Raw genomic sequence first — 25,700 nt, 5'->3', positions numbered from 1 at the left:
TGTCATGCTCATTCATATTAATACAACATGACTCAATGACTTTTAGTCAACGACGTTTGTTGTGTCACATTGGCATAATATACGAGGAAATCCGTTAAACATACACACCTTTAATTTCACCTAGTTGAAAACCAAACAGTACGCACCTGCATCATATAAAATCTAATCTTATCATGCTTATCGTATCGTATCATTTCACCTAAACAAAAGCCAGGTTTTGCGAACAGGGACAGATGATTTAACGCTACCAAATTGTATAAAACCACCGGAAGCTTTGTAACAAACAGGATGTTCTGTACCAGTTTACTTTAGTTATTGAAAAGTTGGAAATAGCCAAAGTATGCAATAACGTTTAGTGAGTTTTAAGTGTGGTAGATAATATGGGTGATAAGGAACCAATTATAACAGTTAGTGATTTACCTTTGACTTTTACGGTTAAATATTTAGGTAAGTTGTATGATTTGTTTCCAACCACCATGATGACGATATATCAGTCATAAAAGTTACTTATACTATTTACGGCAAACATGAAAGCTTTATTATCTTAATCCAGAGATTTTTTCAAGTGGGGTTTAACTAAATATTAAAGTTTCATATTGATAACGACAATATATCACTTACCTACCATGTAAATAGTTATTCCAAGAAATGATGTGGGTAATGTATGAAAGTATAGAAGTTTTTGTACAATATGCTGAATGCGCTACCGCGTATAAAAGTATGTACTGTTGAGAAGTTACTGTAATCATCGAAATATGTACCCACATAGCAAAATTGTATGCCTGGAATTCAGACAGAGGTATATTCTCAAATATATGCCAGATATGTGGCCAGTATATGAAAGTATATTCCGAATACGTGCCTGGCATATTACTTTGTCCCTTTAGTTCATGTGCCAGGTATGTTTCTCAGGAATCTAAAAATAACATTGATGTAGGCGGAAATTTCAAAATTGTATTTTTTTGTAATTTCAGTAGTTTTTGTTTGGTTTACGCGTTATAATCTTCTTGTGCTTGAATTAGCTCAACGGCTGAATAAAAATGTAAGGTTTTAAAATAAGACATTCATATTTTGCTTTTGTTATATCCATTTATAGTTTATACTATATTTTCATTATTCTCATTTAATCATTCAGTGTGTTATATCTTGTAACAATTTTACGAAACTATTTTCAATTCATAACAAACTATACTATAGAGACCAGTTTTCACTTCTCAGACATACCCCTGGCATATACTTATTGGTATATTTAAAAAGTAAAATTTGTACAGCCGCCGGGTATATGCCAGGCATATTCTCAAATTCATATGCGGCTAGTCATATGCCTGGCATGTATTTTTCACAAGAATATACTTTATTTGTTATGTGGGATTTAAAAAATGTTAAATAACTGCTTTTGATACATGATCCAGCGTAAAAATGTTTAAAACATATCAGTGCTATTAAAACAGAACATTTTCATTTATGATTTTCGTGTGGTTCTCTTGTTGTGCATGTAATTATTGTATTTTGTCTATCTGTGCTAAAGTCTGTGATATTTCTTTTGTAAATGTGGTTGTGGAAAAACTTTGTTACGTTTTAATGTAATAAAAAGTGTAATTGATTGTTAAACATTAACGTTCTTATGACGCTAATCATTGAATAATTTAAGTCACGTTTTGACTGTGGCGTTAGTGTTGTCAAAGTCAAAACGTTTAATAAGTTAATCAATGATTACGGTTCAAAAATTGTTTCTGGATAAGTTGGGACAGTCGTTTAGGAGAAATAAGCTACGAATAATATTTCTGGACAATAAAACTCCTCACTCTTAACTAAGACTTGATGGATTGAAAGAAGATTAGATAATTAATTAGTTCTAGTAAGTGAGATTCATATTATTTCATGAAATTTCCATCTCGACATTTAGGCGATTTATGTGCATACTATTACAAACTTACAGTGACAGTGCGACTATAAATTGTTGTGTAAATCTTCTTTTAATAAAAATGTATAAACTCAACTTTTATCTAAAGGTTTGGTTAAACTATCTGAAAGCTGCTCACTACTCGAACGAAAATAATAACGGACATCAATGTGCTTCCTACGTTTGTTAAACTGTCCATTTTTAATTATCCATTAGTAATAGCACTTTGATTATCAACATGTAGATTTATTTTTATATTTACTCCCAAAAAGTCCTATAACTGACTTTAAAAACAAAGCTTCTTTAATACATTCTTCAGCAGCTATATACTCTGCTTCGGTACTTGAAAGTGATACTATAGGTTGGCGTTTAGAACACCATGCTAGAGGACCACCACATCATTTTTTGATATACCCTGTAGTGCTTTTCCTTGAGTATATATCTCCTGCAAAATCTGAGTCACTATAAGCTAACAAATATAAATTTTCATTCTTCACTATGACTTGTATATTGAATGCCCAAATCGATTGTTGAAACTGAATAACGCAAAATTCGTTTAATATTTCCTACGTCACGTTCTGAGTGTTAATCTAATTTCCTACTACAGTATCCTACCGCATAAGATATGTCTGTAATGTACCTACTAATTCTCTGTAAGGAAAAACTTTGTTCAAACAAGTATCATCAGTGCTGGGATTATAAATCATAGGTGTACTAACTGGTTTCATGTTTTCCAAATCAAAATCATCCAAGATTTCTGATATGTACTTACTTTGAGAAAGTTTAATAGAATCTTTGCCTTTGCAAAGCTCAATACCTAAAAAGGAAGTTGGATTTTTACAGGACGCTATCTCAAAATTAGTTGTTAATTTCTGAATCAAAATATTTATCTGTTCCTCATCATCATTTCCTAAAATTAGACCATTATCTACGTAAATCGCTTGAAATAAGGTGGAGGATTTATTTTTGAATATACATTGTTCACTTTTGAGGTATATCAAACCAATTGATTTTAAAACAGAAGTGAAATGTTCATTCCACCTCATTGGACTTTGTTTAAGCCCATATACAATACTTTTTTTAACAAACATATTTTATTTTCACAATTTACTTTCGAATAACCCTCTGGAATTTCCATAAAAATTTCATCTTTTAATTCGCTATACAAAAAGGCCATATTGACATCAAATTTCCTAATTATTTAATTATTTTTGGCAGCTAAAGCAATCAAAATTCTTAACGGAGCTGTACTTATGACTGGACTAAACGTTTCCGTATAATCCATTCCCTGTTCTTCCTCAAATCTCCTAATTACTAGTCTAGCTTTATATTTATTATTTTCTTTTACTACTTAAAATCTTCTTACTTTTAGCCGCTTCTCTGTCCACATACATCCAAGTTTGATTTTTCTCTAATGACTTATTCTCTTCATTTATTGCTTCAACCCATTTGTGCTTTTCAGTCCCATTTATAGCTTCGATGTATGACAACAGTACATACTCATTTAATCGTTGAGGCTTCTTGATGATTATTCCACTTTTCTAAGTAAGTATTTATTTAGCATCAATGCTACAAAAGATACATGTCACAAAAAGGTCACTTAACTATAAGAATAAACTAAAAGTTTTGAGTCTAATCTAAATGGGAACACTAATGTCTAAAACTAAACATGTTGAATGAACAAATCCTACAACCTATCTATAATAATTTTTTTTAAAAGCCTCCTAAACTGTGCTAAATTATCGCAGGTTTTAATAATCACAGGTAGTTTATTAAATTCTATTAAGCCTTTATATAGCACAGAGTTGAGCAACTGATTCGTGTTACATCTGTTTGTCAGTATAAAATCTGTACGATTTCTTGTACCATAATTGTGTACATCTTCAAAAACTGTTAACTTATCGCAGATATAGTCAGGTAAAAAACGTTTCTTTAATTTAAAAATAAACAAATAAACACTAAACATAATTCTTTGGTTGACAGACAGCATATTTAGGACACTCAACATAGACTTCACAGGAGTATAATGATTACATTTTAAAATCAGTCTCATTGCTCTGTTTTGGATTATTTCCAATTGATTTATCTTGTATTGGGGTAAATTGAACAGCAATGTTGAGCAGAATTGCAAATGTGGAACCGCAATGGCATTATACAACATTAATTTTGTACTCATTGACAAATTTTTCCCAATCCTTGTTAAGAATCCAACTTTTTTTGCGAATTTTCTCATTATATAATCGACATGAGAATGGAAATTTAAGTTGGCATCCAAAATTACACCCAGATATTTAATATCTTTTCCATAAAGAATATTTTCCCCGTTTACAGTTATTTTTACATTGTGAATGTCTTCCTGGTTTATTTTCGATTTTTTGCTAAATACACAGAATTTTGACTTGTTTGTATTTAAGCTTAGTTTATTATTACAGAGCCAGTTAAATAGTTCATTTAGTTCATTGTTTATAATAATTAACATTTCGCGGAGATTTTTCCCTATTATATAAATCATGGTGTCGTCTGCAAATAAAACTATCTTACATCTTTTAAGCGCGTAGACCATATCATTAACATATAACAAAAATAGTAATGGACCCAAAACTGTGCCTTGCGGCACACCAAACATTACATCAATAACGTTAGACATATAATTTTTAAACTTAACACGTTGGACTCTATTTGACAAATACGATTCAAACCACTTTAAAACACCATCCCTAATTCCTAGATGTTCTAATTTTTTAATTAAAATGTTTCTATCAATAGTTTCAAACGCTCTCTTAAAATCTAAAAAAACCGCCAATACAAAATTATCACAGTCAAGAGCCTTCAGAAAATTATCACATATATCAACAACCACAGTTTCACATGAGTGATTCTCGCGAAAACCCGATTGATAAGGAACTATTATCGAATTTTCAGTACAAAATTTAAGAAGTTGTTCTTTAACACAAACCTCAAGGAGCTTTTCATAGACGGGCACAGTGTTGATGGGTCGGAATTCATTGTAATTTTTTGTGTTTTGAACTTTAGGTGCAGGGACAACCGTTGACATTTTCCAGGATTCGGGAAACATCCCATTGCTCAAAGACGTATTAATTATATCTAACAGACGATCACCAGCAGCATAAGATACATCACACAGAACCTTTGGATATACCACTCTCGCCCCCCCCCCCCACATTTTTCAGATTTTTTAAAATTTCTTTCATTTTAGTCATTGTTACTTTTTCAAATTGTAAAAAATAATTATTTATTTCGGGAGCTCTGGTAATATGGGTTATAAATGTTGCTTGTGGAATATTTTTAACTATTTGGTCGACACTTTCTATGAAATATTTATTAAATTTTTCTGCAATATCTGCCTCTTGGTAGACTTTTTCTCCTTCAAAAATAATATGTTCAGATATCATTTGTTTTTTATTAGGTAGTAAGGTCTTTAGATTTTTCCACAATTCTTTAGGGTTGTTTCTATTTTCATCTATGCATTCTTTATAATATTTTTCTTTTTCTTCTCTGATTTTATGTACAATAAAATTTCTTTTTGTTTTATACTCATCCCAAGCACCCTCACGCTTATCCAGAACAGCCCTTTTGTATAAAATATCCCTTTCCAGCATCATTTTCCTAATGCCCGACGTTATCCATTTTTTATCCACATATTTTTGTTTTTGAATAATTCTGACCTCAGGGCACATTCGATCTAAAATAGTTTTAATATTCGCAATAAAAGAATCAGCCAACAAATTCACGTCGGAGATATCCCTATTCCAGTTAACTTCAAGCAGCTCTTTTTGTAGTTGATCACATTTGTAGTCTTTAAAAGATCTTTGATGGCTTATAATATTGACAGATGATTCTCTTTGTTGATTAAGAGAAATTGACAAAATTGAGTGATCACTTATTTTGGGTGTGAGATGCACCTTATGCGCAAGATGCCTGTCATCAGTGACAATAAAATCAATCAATGTCTGACTCCTCGGAACTATCCTGGTCGGCGTTTTTACAATTTGTGTAAAACCCTTTGTGTAGATAATGTTATTTATTCTGTTGCTATAAAAAGTGTCCCTGAACAAATCAAAATTAAAATCACCAAAAATAATATTTGTGCCATTAAAACTACTAATTTCATCGAGATATTCGTTAAAAAAATCCATAAATCCAGCATCTTCTTTTTTAGGTGGATGATACAAAACAGAACACAAATACTTAACACCAGACATTGATATTTCAAAAGACAATAACCAAACAAAATCATTAACACGCAAAGTCTTAAGCTTATATCTAATATCACATCTTATCAAAGCCATAACTCCCCCTGTTCTACTGTTATTACTAGTGCATTGTTCCAATTTGTACCCATCAATGTTCAGCTCGCATAGTTCAATATCAGGCGTCACATGAGTCTCACTCAGTAGTATTATTTTTGGTTTCCAATCATTAATTAATAACACAATATTAACCCGGTTGTTGACATAACCCTGACAATTAAAATATACAATACTAGTATCAAGAACAATATTCAAATCTAATTGCTACTTAATGTACTTACTTCTTTGTAGTTCTTCAATTCTTTTGTACGATTCGCACCTACTAACATCCCAAGAAACATGATTCACACTTAAACTAAGACCATACTTTTCATTAGACACTACACAGTTTGCACATTTAACAGTATTAGCATTACACTCTTTAAAATCATGACTACCACAACATCTAGCACACACTTTGTTCTCCTTACAATCCTTCAGCAAGTGACCATAGCGACAACACCTAAAGCACCTTCTGATTCCATACTCGTTGTAAACCAAACAGCGATTCCATCCAATATTCATCCTCTCCTTTTCAATAAGAACTCCATAAGTAGTGGCATCCACCTCCATAACTATATTGAATCTTCCGTTCACCACATTCGACCTCCTTATAATATTGATTTTCTTGTTGGGGCCTTCCTGAATATTGTTTTGTTTTTTGACTTTTGCAACAATCTCCTGATCTGCTAGAGAATATTCAGACTCATTCACACCTACCACTTTAATACGATGTTCCAATATCTTGGGTACATCCACACTATACGAATCACCCATTTTGTCCTGTATCTGAGCCTGAATATTACCTAAATCCTTCTCGTTACCACACTTAAGGATAATACCACCATTTTTTGTGGGCTTACCCAACGATAATCCAGCTCCAATATCACTGGGGTTCACATTTTTCCTTAAGTCTTCCTTTACTTGTTGGATATTTTTTTCAGAGCCTTTTTGTTTCACTACTAATACTTTATTGTCATTCTTTTTCAAGGCTGTGACATACGATGTTGCGACATTAGATTTTGGCTCCACTAGTCCAGAAGGCTCATATTCTCGAATACTGGCAATTTCGGCTTTCAGACTACGATTTTCTACCAATAATAAATCAATTTTTTCGGTAAACTCTCTAGTTTTTTCTACTAAAAATAATAGAGTAGCACTGACATCGATATCCCAGTCTCCTCCATCATCCACACGGCTCCTTTTCCTCAAACGGTCAGTTCTATTAAACTCCTGGGAGTTGGGTACACTATTTGTTGTAGGATCGCAAATTACACATTTCCAAGTGGCCCTTCTCAAATGGAAACCGCGCATATCTACATTCATGCATTTTCCGTGATAATACAAACTACAACCAGTACATTGTATAGTCGATTTTACGTCATCAAACACAACTTTACATTTAAAACAATTAGTTGAAGGGTCTCCATCAACTTCTTGTTTAAACATTATTTTCTGTTTCTTCTTGGAAATCAGAAACTGCTTTATTAGGTACATTTTCATTGCAGATTTCATCCATGACATTTTCAGGTAAATATACATCTGAAACAAGTTCAATCTCTTCATTTAGGTTATCTTCCAGAAACACGGTTTTTTTAGTTGTGTTAAATTCTGGTCTAATCACTGGTTCTTTAAAAATAACATCTCTGGGGGTTACGATTTTTGTATTTTTATTGTCCTACAGACGAGAACTTCCTAAAGAGTATCCAACAAAAATGTACTCATCACAACGATAATCAAGCTTCTTGGTTGGTCCCAGTTTATTTGCATAGGCTATGCATCCAAAGATTTGTAAATTTGGAGGAGGAGTCAATAGGAGTTTTATCAATAGTACTTGATGGACTCCTATTTAACAAATAAGTTGCAGTATATACAGCCTCACCCCAGAAAGCCTTGTCCAAGTTTACCTCAAATATAAGAGCACTAGCCTTTTCCATTATGGTTCGATTTAACCTCTCGGATCGACCATTTTGCTGAGGAGAGTAGGGCACTGTATAGTCTACAACTATACCTCTAGCTTTGTACAAATCCATGAAGTTTCGACTTTTATATTCTGGCATGGAGGCATTATCGCACCGTAATTTTGAGACTTTTAAATTTTGACAAGCAAACTTGAGTGCAATGAGTAAAATCATCCATTATTGTCAAGAAATACCTGTTGCCATCCCACGTTTCTGGTTCAACTTGACCACACATATCACTATGTATCAGTTCTAATGGTCTTGTGGCTCTGGTCCTAGTGCTGTTAAAGGGTTTACGAGTTTGCTTAGACTGTAAGCAAACTACACAATCCTTTACCTTTTGGTCACATTCCACAGTATCATGCACTTTGAAAAATCTTGTAGTTTTTTCATACTGCTTATTTATTGCTTGTCATATGCGATGAAGCTCCAGAGTCAATGAAGAAAGTTGCTGTATTTGATTCTAAATCCATATCTTCACATAGAAAAACTATTTTGCTATGAGTTTCCTGCCGACCTTAATCCTGGCTCTGTCTGTTTTGATTTTTTACATATTCTACATGACCTTTTGTCACAATAACGAGCAGTATGTCCACCTTGCCATATTTAAAGCATTTTCCTTCAAATCTTGTTTTATTATTTTTTACTTGTTGTTGTGGCTGAGCTTTAAAAGCCATACCTTCGGGTTCGTTGTTTCGCAGTGGATTTCCAAGGTGTAGCAAACTGAAAAAATGAAATTTTGGAAATTAGTTTTTATTTTCGACTGCTTGGCAAGCTGCACTTGTCATGAAAATAACTATTGTATGTTAAACAAACGATGTAAAATATACATTCACATTTAACTTTAGAGCCTTTAGACAATTACGCATGCTTAAACTTTGACGTTTTTGTGATATAATATAGTTTTATCAATACTTCTCAATATAATTTGTATATCAAGTTAAATAATTTACGTAACCTCAATTAATTGTGACGCACCTTGAATATCATCACTTTTAATAATGATTGATTCAACGAACCAACTTAAATACCTATAGCAATTACCTATTTTTTGTCAAAATATATTGGATTAGTTTGACAAGTCAAATAATTAAATAAATTGGACTGGATTAATGAACTAACAAAAAAGAATGTTATGGCAGGCCTATTACAATTATTTTATATTAAAATTCCTGTAATACGGAAGTATGTAGGGTGTAAATTTATTACGGATTTTCAGTTCAGTAATTACGCAGCTAGCTACTTTAGGTTTGTTCCAACCGATAGTAATATTACAGTATTTTTATTGTCAGTAAGAGCCAAAATGCGGCTGCGTGAACAAAAACAGTAAATCACTTTAGAACTTTTTCTGAACTATTGGTAGTTAAAAACGATAGTAGTGAATGAATTTTTGGTCACGTGACCTATATTTTAAAATTTTTGTCTTTTTTTTGCGGTTCAATTTATAATTTTATGGCCACGTGACTGTTTTTGACTAGTGCCACTTTGCCTTTACAATGTTGACAGCTTAAAAATTGCATTTTTATTCACGTGACGTTTATTTTACTGTTTCAGCTTCTACAACTGTCTAAATTAGATTTAGCGAATTTTTCCAGTGGAAATTACATTTTTAAGGTCACGTGACTGTTGTTGACTAGTGTCACTTGGCCCATACACTGCTGCCAAGTCGAAAATTGCATTTTCAAAATCATGTGACGTGTATTTTACTATTCAAACTTTAACCACTGTCTAAATCTGATTTAGCAAACTTTCTTAGCTCAAATTACATTTTTTATAGTCACGTGACTGTTGTTGACTAGTGTCACTTGGCCCATACACTGCTGCCAAGTCGAAAATTGCATTTTCCAAATCATGTGACGTGTATTTTACCATTAAAACTTTAACCACTGTCTAAATCTGATTTAGCAAACTTTCTTAGTTCAAATTACATTTTTTATGGTCACGTGACTGTTTTTGACTTGTGTCACTTTGCGTTTACAATGTTGCCAGCTTCACAATGTTAGGTCAGCAACCTAAAACTGCCATTGGTGTTTTTGTTCTGTGTTGCATTTTTATATTTTGTCTATTTTGTATAATACAATACAAGTATTATACTTACTTAAATCTTAAAGCTATAATACACCAATTTCCAAACGATGGTGAATATAGCGGGATTGGCTTTTCCAATCAATTTTTCAGATGCTGAGAATTTGGATTTACTTTGCCCAAAGCAATCAATACGAATGCGTCTAATTTCAGAACTCTCGGTTCTTGCTGTTGAGTTGTAATCGTTCAAATTAGTTATTTATGCAACAAGTGCAAAAAGTACCTTTTTATAAAGCCTGTGTTAGATATTAAATGATGCTGGTATAATTATTGCACTTGTTACAAAATGTGTTCTGCCACTGTAGTGAATCCCGGAGTCTGCTCATATAAACTGCGACACCCTGTACAGGATTGAAAATAACTCAATTTAGAAAAAAAATCTTTTTCTCAAATAATACAAACAAAAGTATCAATTTAAATAACCATTTGATATTTTGTAGTCCATTTTTAAAAACTTATCTTTTTAAATATTCCCCTAAGAAAATATACATCGAACTTAAGTTGGGTGATTTTGGTGTCCATTTGATCAACTCTTTCCTCACAATCTATTTACCTAAAATACATTAAACCACAATAATTCTTGAATCATAGTTAGAATCCAGGTATTAAAATACCTTTTGAAAATGATGAATTGAGTTAGTTCGCAGAAAAAAAACAACCAAACTTATCCTAATGGAATTAATTATTCAACCACTGAGAGTAAATTTCCGTTATCTGGTATTGTTTAAAAAATATTCAGATCATAACAAAAACCTCATTTGTTACTCTATCTGGATCATTAGACCATAAATTAACATTTTTATTTTTTATTGTTTCTTGTTGACGCTACTAATTAAGATGAAAATACCTCTCTGATAACAGTAATAGTGAATGTTTATCAATTACTTTCCTAACATGTGTACATAAAGATAACACACTAAAAATAATTTATTTTTAGGTAGTTATCCCGCCAAAGGATTATGGGGTATCAAATATACCAGGAAACCAGTAGACCACTTGGTATCCCAAGCCAAGAATATACTCCCAGGAACCATACTACCAATAGTAAATATCACAATATCTGAAGATGGATTCACGTTCACCGAAGTGATCGGCAAAAAAGGACTATCAAAAACCTTCACAGTAGATGTAATATCTTATGGTGTTCAGGATTTAGTGTACACTCGAGTGTTCAGTATGATAGTTGTGGTGGATGAAACACTAAAAAGCGGTGAGTAACGCAAAAATTACTTGAAAATTGGTTTGAACTTGTGATTTCAGAGGCACCTTTCCTTTGCCATAGTTTTGTGTGCGATTCCCGAGATCAGGCGAGAAAAATCACATTCGCTTTGGCCGCAGTCTTTCAGCATTATGGGAAGAAAATAAAGGAAGAATCTAAAGAAACTGGGAAAGTGTTAAAACGGTTAGCGATTGATTTAAGAAGTCCGGAAGAGCAGGCCGAGAATGGTATGGATGATGAGACGGACGCTTGATTTGTGGTGGTTCCGTAATTTAGGGAGTTTGTTGATAAATTATTTTTGACTATTTTAAGAAAAAAACAGTTTTTTGCTCTTTAGCTTTGTATAATTATATGCCTAAAAGATTTTCTTTGAGTACATGCTGAAGTTGAGTGAACCAAAAGAAAAAAAGTGTTTGATGGCTTTTCATTGGACTTCCACTGTTGAATTCTTGCATTGAAATATACAGAGTGATCCACGATAAATGCGTCATATTTCGGAACTTGAAAGTGCTTCAAAAATTAACTTAAATTTATTGCTACACAGGGTGGCCCGCGAGGTAAGAAACTAAATTTTACTACGTGTTCTTTAGGTAAATTCGAGTCAAAAATGTTCTATGAACATGGGTCCGCAAATGCTTTCTTACCAAGATATTTTAAATTTCATAGTGTTATTGTGTTGAAAATCTTATCTTATTCACCCTTGTTGTACAATATACTCTAAAAGCCTAGTACTCATTACGATTTCGTCGTTGTTACCGAGATACAGGGTGATCAAGTTTAAAGGTTTTATTACATAATTTCATTCATCCTTGACATAGCAAGATTATTTTTTCTACATACACTACTCTTTAGGATCTCCACAATTACAGTGTAAAAATTTAATTGTTAATTTTTTCCACAATTTCCTATGCATCTTTTATGGGAAATTTCATACACTTCTAGACACTTTTGCAAATAACGCAAAAACGGCGATAGATACGGAAAAAATGGAAAATATTTTTGGAATTAATTGATTAGGTGCGTATTACAAAAAAGTTTGGGAAGATAAAATGGGGATTGACAATTGTATCACCCTGTACATTTTCACTACGATGTGTACACTGTAATTGTGGAGATCCTAAAGGGCAGAGTATGTAGAAAAATTAATCTTGTTATTTCAAGAATGCATAAAGATATGTAATAAAACATTTATACCTTTATCACCCTGTATCTCGATAACAACACATTTTCAGACACAACTTTATTACAACTTTCTGCTTAAAATCCAATTCTCTAGGCATGGTATAGGTTTGGCCGTTTAACCCTGACTCACTCTGTATATAAAGCCTATTTTATTGGCTATCTATGAAGGCGTAGAAGTGTCACAGACGTTATTTTTTTTAAATTCCGACCTAAAATTCGGAAATTAGTTAAATTCCGGCTTCAAACTCAGAATTCATATTGTCACATTATAAACACTCTAACCAAATTAGAAGAACTTGACAGTTTGGCAACATTTCAAACATTCTTCGACCTAAATAAGTAGAATTTGATCACATTGCAAACCCTCTTAGAACCAAAATAGTAGAATTTGTGAGTTTGATAACATTGCAACTAAATTCGGAATTTCTAACTAATTTCGGAGTTTTGAAGTCGAAATTTAAAAAAAAAGCGTATTTGGCTCTTCTACGCCTTCGTATCTATCCACCCACCAAGAAAACTGATATAGTAAATTCCTAGCTGTATGTTTTCTCAAAGCGAATGCACAGATTGGAACTTTTAGAAACGTTTGGTTAGCAAATGGTGTACAAAATTTAAAAAAATCTGCATTTTGCAAATTTAACACATGGCAACCGTTCAAGGAAAACCTTCTTTAATACAAATCAATAATACTATAAAACTTTTAAAGTACAATGTACCAAGTGCAGATGGCGTCATCAGTTTGAAAGTTAATAAAAAATTGATATGGGATTCTACTGAATTCTGAATTTAATGGCAAGAATGAAAGCACTTCTTCACAGCAAACACTTATAAATAAATAGAGATAAGATACTAAATGTGGGTCACACGGTGTTTTCTTACTGGACATATGTGTCCACCGGAGGGGCATGGACCATGATGTGAACCTCTTTGGGTGTGATTTATTGCTTATATGTAGAAAGCTACGTTTATTTTGGACATCTTTGAATTTGGAGCTACGGCTGTACGATGGATTTATCTTTAGTATATACAGGGTGCGCTAAATTGGACGCATTTAAATGGTAAGTGATCTTATTAAAAGGAATCGGCAAAAACTGCTCTCAGCTTGGAAAATCGAGTTTTAATACTACCTTCACCAAGTTTTTGACATAGAAGACTTACAAAAACGATTTTTAAATTTTTTATTAGCTTAAAAATGTCATTTCAAGCTTTGTCACTATTAAATTGACTTCTAGACACGTTAATGCTAAAAATTCGAGTATTTATTAAAAATTTAAACTGTTTTTAGTGCTTTAAGACTATGTTCAGATTTCATGACTTCTACACTCATCGATTCAAAAAATTTAAGCATTTCTAAAAAATTCGAACTGTTTTTATTGCTTTAAGACTGAAAAATCGAGTTTAAGACTATTTATAATGATAAACGTCAAGTTTCAGACTCTTCAGCACTATAGGTAAAAATTTTGGTACTAAACGCTACAATATTTGCCTTAAAAACTAATTTTAAGAAATGAGTTAGTCCAAAAAAATGAATTTGGACTGGTTTTAGTGTTTAACTGAATTGTAGACTTGTTTCAGTCCAGAAAATTGAGTAGTATACATATTTTGGTCTCTCTTTAGTCTTAGTAAAGTCATTTATAGCATTAAAAGTTCACAGACTATTTTTAGTATGTAATAAAAAATGAGTTTTATGAGCAACAATCTTGGTCTTGTTTCCGAAACTTTTTATTGCTGAAATACAATTTCAAACTCTCGACAATGGATTGCAGTCTGAAAAAACGGATTGTAAAATTTTTTTTATTAGTAAATAACAAGTTTCTAGACTATTCAGTACAAATTTGGACTCTCACAAGTCTTGAATGATCAGTTTGGCACTTCTTATAGTCTAAAAACTGAACGCCAGTAAAAATTAGTCCAAACATCCTATTTCTTCTCAAGGGTGTGTTCTCTCCCCACTTCTCTTCAATTTATATTCTTCTTCTTCTTCTTTAAGGTTCGTTAAAATGAATGGTGTATGGGGCGAACAATATTCGTTATGCGGACGACACAGTTCTAACTGCAGATAACATGGAGGATTTGCGGGATATGCTTGGGCCTGTAGGGGAATGCAGTTAGAACATGGCCTCAATATCAACACCAAGAAGACTAAATTCATAATAATTACTCGAAAGCCACAAGAATTTCAAAACTCAAGCCCAACATATGTGAATAAAAGCGAGTAAATAAATTTAAATATCTAGGATCGTGGCTGTGTGAAAACTGGGAATCAGACACAGAAATCAGATGCCGGATTGAAAATGCCCGCAGTGCGTTTATGAAATTCAAAAAAGTGCTCACCAATACTGATTTTGATCTTGGCTTGAGAATTAGATTTATCAAATGCTATGTCTGGACAGTGTTGCTTTATGGCATGGAGGGATGGACACTGAAGGTGAGTCTATAGGCGTGTACTGAGAATTCCATGGACTGCAAGAAGAACCATCGATGAGGTCTTAATGAATTACGATGAGGAATAATCAATAAAGACCGCGAAGTGTTAGACACCATTAAACGTCGAAAAACAACATACCTAGGCCACGTAATACTCAACGAGAGGTACCAAAATTCTTGCAATTGATAATTGAGGTGATTGAGGGAAAGAGAGGAATCGGCAGGAAAAAGATGTCATGGCCCCGCAACGTTAGGCAGTGGACCGGACTGAGGATAATGCAAGAACTTATACATACCATACGTAATAGGGAAGAGTGGACAAATGTGATTGCAAACATCCATTAATGGACACGCAGCAGAAGAAGAAGAAGATGTCCTTGTACTTATCGAGAAGTTTAGTGTGATCTTTCAACCGAACTTAAAAATCGCCCAGTCTGTCCTATGTAAATGAAATTGAACACAAGAGAGACAATAAACCCCTGGTCTCTTCATTATAGGAACCTGATCTTCTGTTCTGCAGAGATGAGGAGCCAAATTGTTGTCAGTTCTGAATGAAATCTTATATAGTGGCAACGACTTTGTGTTTTGCTCTCCTTGTTTATGTAAACATGGGCCACTGTGAGTTTTTGAACAATTGCTTCCTACTTAATAATGGCACAGTTTTCTTCAATTCACGTAGTTTCTAACATCCGAGCTGTGGAAGTTGCTCTTAATCTTTGCGGTTTAACCACGTTGAGGTTCCATTACTGGAAGATATTTGAAAACCTTGTATTTTTTCGAATTTGCAATTGCTAGAGAGAATATCTATTTGAATGCACTGCAATAAGTCGACTACTAATCAAAAAAGCATTACATTGTATTGAGATGTGCAGTTTGGAACTGAACATTGGAAAAATAACATTATATGTATTTATGTTTAACCTATTTATTATGAACAAATAATACCTTGGAAACGGTGTAGGATATAGCGTTCATAACAACTTGAGGGCATTGGTACATAAATAGCTATTAACTTACTTCACTGTATGTATTTCATCAATTCAAATTCATTATAAAACCCATTTTTGAATAATTTAGTTTTTGTCAAAGCAAAGTGTAATGCCGATATAAACGATTGCACCTCCTACAAATTTCACTTCAATGATGAATTGAGCTTGAGGTTTGTCCCGTTTCCGATCCGCACTAGGTCATAAGCCCAGGATATCTTCTTGATTAATACTAACGAGGAAATTGTTTGTTCAAGTTTGTTGGATCATGTTAATTAGAGATACAGTTCGACTAAGTAACGATAACTGATGTTTGCATTAAGAGCTTGTTGTACACATCATTCACCAACCTATTATTGACACATGAATACATACAATATTGGTTTAGCAATGTTATCAGTAGAGAAAATGTTTTTGAATTTAACCTATCTTATTTTTTAGTTTTTTTATTTGACTTTGAAGTAGGTACTTCAACAAGTTAATAAATTACGAAGTGGTAATAGCCGGAACTGCGTTTCCTTGTCCAAACGTGCTTTATTGCTTCGTCGATTTCGCAAAGCTATTTTCACCAAGTTAAATGGTTTTTCCGACTAAGTCTTGTCTAGAAAATGTGACGTTAAAATATTTTTAGGGAATAATAAGAAATGAGGGAAAATGTGCAATTTCAATTTAAAGCCCTATCATGATTCGACCACAAATCGATGACATTAGGACGAATTTCCAAGGGCAGTGGCTCTACAATGATATGCGATATTGTCCAAGAGATTAAATCCCAACGGCTAAGATGGGCAGGCCATGTACACAGGCTGGATGACGAAAGACTTGTAAGACTGGTGTGGGAGGAAGTTCCAACTGGAAAAAGACCACTCGGGCGTCCCAGAATGCATTGGAGAGGCAACATTAAATCAGACCTCCAAAAAATGAATATCCCTTTTGACCATCGAATGATGGAAGACCGGACTGAGTGGAAGAGAGTAATGCAGTCAACCAAGACCCACCCGTGTCAAATACAGTAAAAAATGATTTTCTGTCTAGAGTTGTCAAAATTTACGTTTAAAGTATTTCTGGTTTATTGAAATACTCAAATGACGTCACAGAGACTGTTTTTATCTAGAAATTGTCAGAAATTACGTCATAAGGAGTGAAAATTGTCCGAAAAATGTCCAATAAAGTAAAAAATGTTTTTCTGTGTTAGAGTTGTCAAAATTGACTTTTTAGGCATTTCTGGTGTCTTAAAGTAGTCAAACGACGTCACAGAGACTGTTTTCATCTTGAAATTGTCAGAATTGACGTCATAAAGACTGAAAAATGTCCGAAAATTGTCAAATACAGTCAATCACAGTTTTTCTGCTTTGGAGTTGTCAAAATTGACTTTTTAGGCATTTATGCTGTCTTAAAGTAGTTCAGCGATGTCACAGAGACTGTTTGTATTTAGAAATTGTCAGAAATTACGTCATAAGGAGTGAAAATTGTCCGAAAAATGTCAAATACAGTCAATCACAGTTTTTCTGTTTTGGAGTTGTCAAAATTGACTTTTTAGGCATTTCTGGTGTCTTAAAGTAGTCAGAGACTGTTTTCATCTAGAAATTGTCAGAATTGACGTCATAAAGACTGAAAAATGTCCGAAAATCGTCAAATACAGTCAATCACAGTTTTTCTGTTTTGGAGTTGTCAAAATTGACTTTTTAGGTATTTCTGCTGTCTTTAAGTAGTCAAACGACGTCACAGAGACTGTTTTCATCAAGAATTTGTCAGCAATGACGTCATAAGGACTGAAAATTGTCCGAAAAGTGTCCAATACAGTAAAAAATGTTTTTCTGTGTTAGAGTTGTCAAAATTGACTTTTTAGGCATTTCTGGTGTCTTAAAGTAGTCAAACGACGTCACAGAGACTGTTTTCATCTAGAAATTGTCAGAAATGACGTCATAAAGACTGAAAAATGTCCGAAAATCGTCAAAGACAGTCAATCACAGTTTTTCTGTTTTGGAGTTGTCAAAATTGACTTTGTAGGTATTTCTGCTGTTTTTAAGTAGTCAAACGACGAGGATTGTAGCGCTAAAGGATGATGATGATGAGCATGATAATTTCTCTGTTATTGCCAATATTTGCTACAGTTTCCTCCATTTTCTCAAAAAATTATAGTTTAGTGGCACCTCTTTCGTCGTCGGAAGGTAGGTATACAGTGCGTTTTTTTTAACGCGCAACATAGGATTTTACGTGTTAAAATTTTCAGCCCATGTTAGACCATGTTATTTTGGAACTACAAGTATAAAACTTGACGGGTGTGTCTTTAGTACCCTGAAGCTTAAGTAAGTCTACCAATTTGGTCTAAAAAGTGATTTAAAACTGGCAAAAAATCATTTTTTTTCGAAAAGATTTTATCCTTTCATACTCCCTGTATGCATTGTTGTTCCTTGTTGTTTTTGATACTGGCAGGGCAGGTAGCAGGTAAAGTGACTTATTTTGACTGCATCACGACCCGACATCTTTTGAACGTCAAAAGGGCATTTTATGTTTGTTTGGAATATACTGTTTGGCTTCAAACGGAGGTCAATTTGAACAATTCACTTATAAAAATACTTCTTTTGTTCTTAACTTTTTTGATATAAAGTTAATGATCACCCTGTTTTACTTTCTACGCCAAATTTTACCTGCTACCTGCCGTGCCAGTATCAAAAACAACAAAGAACAACAATGCATACAGGGAGTATGAAACGATAAAACCTTTTTGAAAAAAGATGATTTTTTGCAAGTTTTTTAACACTTTTTAGGCCGAATTGGTAAATTTACTTAAGCTTCAGGGTACGAAATAGCCACCCGTCAAGTTTTATACTTGTAGTTCCAAAATAACATGGTCTAACATGGGCTTAAAAATTTAACACGTGAAATCCTATGTTGCGCGTTAAAAAAAACGCACTGTACATATACGGCTATTACGGTGACATTGTGTTCATCAATTTGGATGTTCATTGTTATAATATTCTCATCAATTGCTTACCAGTTAGTGATTTTATTTTTAAACTTTTTGTCAAAATTGTCAAAACTGTGACTTCAGTGCCTGTACCCTTCTTTTTGATTTCTGTTAATGCAACCATATCTACATTAACCCTACTCAAGTCGGAAGGGATGAGATCTATCTTTTGTCTTAATACTTGGAACCTTTTTCTTTGCTTAATCCGGTGTCCAAAGAATCCATTCGAAGTTCCGAGACTTCGTTTAGGCTTTTTTCCAAGTATTGGAGAACCAATGCCTCAACCCCCATTCTGTAAGACCGAGAATTTTTTTATCGAGGTTTTCCTCCCATAGCCTTTAATGATCCAACATCCATCCTACAACGCTGCAGCTTTGCCGTACCCTGACAGGGGCTCTTACAGGATGCTATTATCCGGAGGTGGTTACTCCTCCCCCTCACCTCTTTCTCAACCTGGCTTGGGACAGGCTTTGGCGGGTTTTTATTTACTTTACTTCTTCTCTACAGGGTGGTCCAGTTTTAAATGTCAATAATTCACCAATCCATAGCCAATTAAAAAATAAGTTGACATGCATTATGTCATTTTCCTGAAAAATGCTTCCTAAGGAAAATACAGTCCTTCAAATTTCTGTTTAAAAAATCGGTTTTTTGTCATAACTGTCAGACCGTTGGAGCAATTTTGATCAAATTTGGAACAAGCACTTATGAAATTATTCGTCATTATGAATGACGTTTGTCAAAATTCTCCAGTAGCCTAAATAGAAGAAGATGGTTTTCATGTTTTTGCCTAATTTTCTACGTCCCTAGAGATTTTTCAAAAATTACAGTTTCTTGTTCCCGATGGAAAAGAAATTATCTTTTATAAAATTCTGATTTGAAACTTCGTTTACGAGACAATTCAGTTATTACGTTCAAAGAACCAAAACTAACCCAACTCAACTTAAAAATTGTCTTGGAAACGGAAAATTCACTAAAGAAACTTAAAAAATTTTCAGAAAGAAGTAGTAGTCCATATTCTTTCAGTGGAGTCGCAGGAGTACGAAAGGAAGAAAATGACAAACAGTCTTCTCCACAATACTTTATTATGACCTTAGATGGTAAGGTCTGCTCAACAAGTTTCGGTCACATAAATGACCATCTTCAGGAGCTACAAGAATAAAATACTTTACTTGGTGTACCAGAAGTTAAATGTTAAAAAACGAGATGTTAAAAAACGAGAAAACGTACCTCAAATCAGTCGACCAATGTGACTACTGTCTTTTTACAAGGGGAGAGACAGAGAGACCCATGTTATGACGAAATAGTGAAATTAGCAAAGTTAAATAGGTGAACAAAGCTGTAAAATTTAACACATGTAACTATGAATTAAAAAGATTATGTGAAATTTAATAGTTACCTCATTATGGAGAAAAAATAACTATAGCACATTAAATCAAAAAATTAATTAAAATTAAACATAAAACTTAAACTAGACCCATTTCACCCATTTAGGGCTGGGTGAGACCCTAGGGGGGGAAAAAAGAGCTTAACACTTGTGCACCATCCACAGAAGAGGCGATGAAACAGGAAAACAAAATGGAGGTGCAAAAATTTAAAAAAATTTCACATTGATAAGCCGTTAATTCGAAGGCAGAAGGGGAACCGTTAAGAGGGGGGTTACAATAAAATAAAATCAATAACTTAGCTGACAACAAGTAGATAGTTCTGCAACCCACAAAGCAATTGAGGATTAACAATAGAACGGTTAAAAACCCGCAACCATTCATACCGCAGGTAGTGAAGTTGAAAGTAAACAATGCACCAAACCAGCAAACAGGTGGACAACGTGTTAAGCCAGATGGGGGTGGCTAATAGGGGTTCAAACAGGGTGGTAAAACTCGAAGAAGTGCCGACACCGACACAAACCACGGTGAGGGAGGGGATGGTGAAAGAGGAGGTGTTAGGGTTGTGTAAAAGGGTAGGTTGCGGGTTTGCGGGGGTGGTTGCGGGTTTTTAACCGTTCTATTGTTAATCCTCAATTGCTTTGTGGGTTGCAGAACTATCTACTTGTTGTCAGCTAAGTTATTGATTTTATTTTATTGTAACCCCCCTCTTAACGGTTCCCCTTCTGCCTTCGAATTAACGGCTTATCAATGTGAAATTTTTTTAAATTTTTGCACCTCCATTTTGTTTTCCTGTTTCATCGCCTCTTCTGTGGATGGTGCACAAGTGTTAAGCTCTTTTTTCCCCCCCTAGGGTCTCACCCAGCCCTAAATGGGTGAAATGGGTCTAGTTTAAGTTTTATGTTTAATTTTAATTAATTTTTTGATTTAATGTGCTATAGTTATTTTTTCTCCATAATGAGGTAACTATTAAATTTCACATAATCTTTTTAATTCATAGTTACATGTGTTAAATTTTACAGCTTTGTTCACCTATTTAACTTTGCTAATTTCACTATTTCGTCATAACATGGGTCTCTCTGTCTCTCCCCTTGTAAAAAGACAGTAGTCACATTGGTCGACTGATTTGAGGTACGTTTTCTCGTTTTTTAACATCTCGTTTTTTAACATTTAACTTCTGGTACACCAAGTAAAGTATTTTATTCTTGTAGCTCCTGAAGATGGTCATTTATGTGACCGAAACTTGTTGAGCAGACCTTACCATCTAAGGTCATAATAAAGTATTGTGGAGAAGACTGTTTGTCATTTTCTTCCTTTCGTACTTAAAAAATTTTGTTGTAGCCAGTTTTTATAGTTTTCAGGCAAACTGAAAGACTAGATTTGAAAATTGACTTAAAAAAGATAAAAATTTAATTCTGAAGCTGAAAAATTGTGTTTGTAACCATTTTCATTTTCATGCAAATCGAGAGACATTAATATAGAAAATTGACTTGAAAACATAAAATACTACTTTTTCTACAATTTTTGACTACAAATTCATACATTTAAACCTTCAAAATTGACTTGAACACCAAAAAGTGACTCTGAAGCAATGAAAAGCGACATCAGAACCTTAAGCATTTGAAGAAAGTTTTCATAATTTGAAGACAAATTTCAATATTATGAAGTCTTGAAAACAAACGTTTTTCGTGCTCTTTACTTTGCTTTTTATTTTCTTAGAATTCTGGACTATTTTTGGTGCTTCAAAACTGCTTTCAGCTTGGAAAAGCGAGTTTCAAGACTATCTTCACCAAGTTATTGACATAGCAAACTTAAAAAACAATTTTTACATTCTTCATAGACTTAAAATGGCATTCCAAGCTTTGTCACAGTTAAATCGACTTCTAGACACCTCAATGCTAAAAATTCGAGTATTTCTTAAAAATCTAGACTGTTTTTAGTGCTTTAAAGCTGTTTTCAGTGCCTGAAGTCGAGTTTCAAGACTATCTTTGCAAAGTTTTTGATTCATCAGGCCTAAAAGCCAGTTTATACACTGTCCATAGTCTTAAAAATGTTATTTCAAACTTCTTCTCTATTAAATTGACTTCTACACTCATAGGTGCAATAAATTGTAGCATCTCTAAAAAATTCAGGCTGTTTAGAGTGATTTTTAAGACTGAAAAATCGAGTTTGACTATTTCCAAAAGTCAAGTTTCTTTAGTAATAAAAGTTAAAAATTTTGGTACCAAATGCTACAATTTTGATTTTGGTACCAAATAGTCCTAAAATTGACTTGTTTCAGTACAGAAAATTGAGTTGTACACCAATTAAAGTGGACTCTCTTTAGTCCTAGTAAAGTCAGTTCTAGCCTTAAAAGTAAACTTTTAGATAATTTTTAGTTGTAAAAAATGAGTTTCATTTGTCTTGATTTCCGGGCTGTTTTTAGTTCTAGAAATCCAGTTTCAGACACTCGACCAGGATGGCAGTCTGTGATAACGAATCATAAGACTATTCCTAGTAGTAAATAGCAAGTTTTTAGACTATTCAGTACAAATTTGGACTCTCACAAGTCTTGAATGTTCAGTTTTACACTATAAAACAATTTTTTAAATTGAAATTTGGAGGACTGTATGTTTCTTAGGAAACGTTTTTCATGAAAATGACATAATGTATGTTAACTTATTTTTTGATGGGTTATCGAATGGTGAATTATTGACACTTAAAACTGGACCACCCTGTATAATCTCATGCTTTTTACGACCTTACGTGTAGCATATCCTCCATAATCTGTTATGAAATTTAGTAAATGGTCATGAAAATTATTCAAACGTTGACTCATACAACCTGTGTGTAAACTGTTTTAACTGAAACAAACCTTAAAAGTTTGTTGTTTTTAAACCTGAAGTTATGTTAACTTTCATTCACAATTTGCGCAACACATTTTTCAACCACTCCACTGTTTGATGTGAAAAAAAAGCAAATTTATTCAGATTCTTGGATGGGTCGAACAACTTTTGACGTGCGACCAGATGCAGGTCCGAATCGGGATTTCTTCGAGCCGGCGAATGGGATTATCGGGCGTTGATGGGCGCTTAAATTAGGGAGGGCTGGATGTTTTTTTTTAAAGGGCCTGATGGATGTACATACGTTTAAATTTAGGTCCAAAAATGGCAAATGCGGTCGATACGCAGCAGATTCGTTAACAGCGATGCCGCAAGCACTGCAAGCAGCAGCCAAGACGAAAGGCAATATTCATTCGTTCGTCCGACGATCTGACGAAGGGTCGTCCCTTAAAACGCGCACGCGAATGTCAGCGAGTCGCGTGGTCTCTTCACGAGGATAATATGCCGAATCAAAATTTCTGGATGTTTTTCCAGATTTAAGTTATAATTTCGCTTAAATATCTGTAGAAAATTAACAAGCAAACGTGTTAAAACTGTATTTTTTTACTGAAAAAAAACTGCCAATTTTTGAGTTACGTGCGTATGTTCACATGAGATTTGCATTTTGTTTTGGTAAGTTTTATTCGTACAACACTACATTCATTTTAAAAACATCGTTTTTATAATAATTTAGTCAAGCTTAAATTTTACTTTAAAGTAAATGTTTAAAATGAGGACAGCAAAACAAAGCAGTACTTTTCTGAAGAAACATTCGGATAGACAGCAGCAAATTTGAAACAAAACTATAGATAATTTGAAATATTATAATAAAAATCATAAACAATACATACAGGGTGCTGTGTAATTATGTTCAAATATTGTTTACAGACAATCGATTCGTAGCTCTTCTAGTTATTTTAGAAACAAGTTTCTATTTGATGTTCGAGTTTGTATTTATTTTATTCAAGAGCGTTAAGTGTAAAACATTCGAAGTATACAGAACTTAAATTTGGGAACACATTATGAACGTATCGAATATCGTTTTGGTTGTATTTTTCTGGGTACAGTTTAGTTTAATACAGAATAAAATCGTGTAACCCCTACTTTGAGTGTTATTCAAAACTTTTTTCTGTTTGAAACTATTTTTTTTTTGTTCTCTTACCATTAGCATAATGGTTCGGTAATTTAAGGTTGTTTTTGTTTTATCGACATTAGTATACAGTGCGTTTTTTTTAACGCGCAACATAGGATTTCACGTGTTAAATTTTTAAGCCCATGTTAGACCATGTTATTTTGGAACTACAAGTATAAAACTTGACGGGTGGCTATTTCGTACCCTGAAGCTTACGTAAATTTACCAATTCGGCCTAAAAAGTGTTAAAAAACTTGCAAAAAATCATCTTTTTTCGAAAAGGTTTTATCGTTTCATACTCCCTGTATGCATTGTTGTTCTTTGTTGTTTTTGATACTGGCAGGGCAGGTAGCAGGTAAAATTTGGCGTAGAAAGTAAAACAGGGTGATCATTAACTTTATATCAAGAAAGTTAAGAACAAAAGAAGTATTTTTATAGGTGAATTGTTCAAATTGACCTCCGTTTGAAGCCAAACAGTATATTCCAAACAATCATAAAATGCCCTTTTGACGTTTAAAAGATGTCGGGTCGTGATGCAGTCAAAATAAGTAACTTCACCTGCTATCTGCCCTGCCAGTATCAAAAACAACAAGGAACAACAATGCATACAGGGAGTATGAAAGGATAAAATCTTTTCGAAAAAAATGATTTTTTTCCAGTTTTAAATCACTTTTTAGACCAAATTGGTAGACTTATTTAAGCTTCAGGGTACTAAAGACACACCCGTCAAGTTTTATACTTGTAGTTCCAAAATAACATGGTCTAACAGGGGCTTAAAAATTTAACACGTAAAATCCTATGTTGCGCGTTAAAAAAAACGCACTGTATAATTAGCATACTAAACTTTATGTATTTTGCTCTAAGTTTTAAGTACAAATTAAACGCTGCTTTAACTGTTGTACCGTGTAAAAAATGAAACATGCAAAGCAACGTTTAACTTTATCTTACTGTGTATTAGTGTTTTATGATTTAAATCAGAATTTAAAGTATATCTAAGGGAGGGATCTAAGTGTTATATAACAATATTCTTTTAAACTGCTAGTTACAAATTCGATTTAATTAGACAAAAGTTGATGCCTTTGTTGACAATATCTCGAGATATTTGAAATTTACTAAACTGAATGATTTTTATCTGAAATTTGAATCTGCATACCATACACATGCTGCCTAATTTTATTCGTTTTTAAAAAAAAAATAAAAATGCCTAAAACTGGTAGTAAACAAGTTGAATAATAATAATAATAGTTTTTATTTAGCACGAGGCTATAAAGAAAAACAAAT

The 25,700-nt window shown here is 33.4% G+C and overlaps 2 protein-coding genes across 6 annotated transcripts in view; both read left to right on the top strand.

Annotated features, from left to right (window-relative positions):
• The first annotated feature begins 214 nt into the window (after window positions 1–214).
• LOC145724887 (uncharacterized) lies at window positions 215–11,854 on the top strand. The gene is made up of 3 exons (XM_081973364.1): window positions 215–447; window positions 11,197–11,469; window positions 11,520–11,854. The coding sequence occupies exons 1-3, from the start codon at window positions 381–383 to the stop codon at window positions 11,729–11,731; spliced, it is 552 nt and encodes a 183-aa protein (XP_081829490.1). The 5' UTR covers window positions 215–380; the 3' UTR covers window positions 11,732–11,854.
• An 11,037-nt stretch (window positions 11,855–22,891) lies between these two features.
• nolo (ADAMTS-like no long nerve cord) overlaps window positions 22,892–25,700 on the top strand; it is a 219,832-nt gene continuing 217,023 nt past the window's right edge. For 2 of the 5 annotated variants that reach the window (XR_014177111.1, XR_014177110.1), the window contains exon 1: window positions 22,892–23,920. The gene's annotated coding sequence lies outside the window, so the exon portion shown is untranslated. The remainder of the gene's footprint in view (window positions 23,921–25,700) is intronic. The other 3 variants (XM_081973358.1, XM_081973357.1, XM_081973356.1) reach the window with 2 other exon arrangements.

The sequence above is a fragment of the Ips typographus genome, linkage group LG2 (assembly GCF_016097725.1).
Source record: "Ips typographus isolate SLU linkage group LG2, UJ_Ityp_2.0, whole genome shotgun sequence".
In the NCBI taxonomy this organism is placed as follows: domain Eukaryota; kingdom Metazoa; phylum Arthropoda; class Insecta; order Coleoptera; family Curculionidae; genus Ips; species Ips typographus.
Note: the sequence above shows the minus strand (reverse complement) of the source record. Positions and strands in the feature narration are given on the sequence as shown.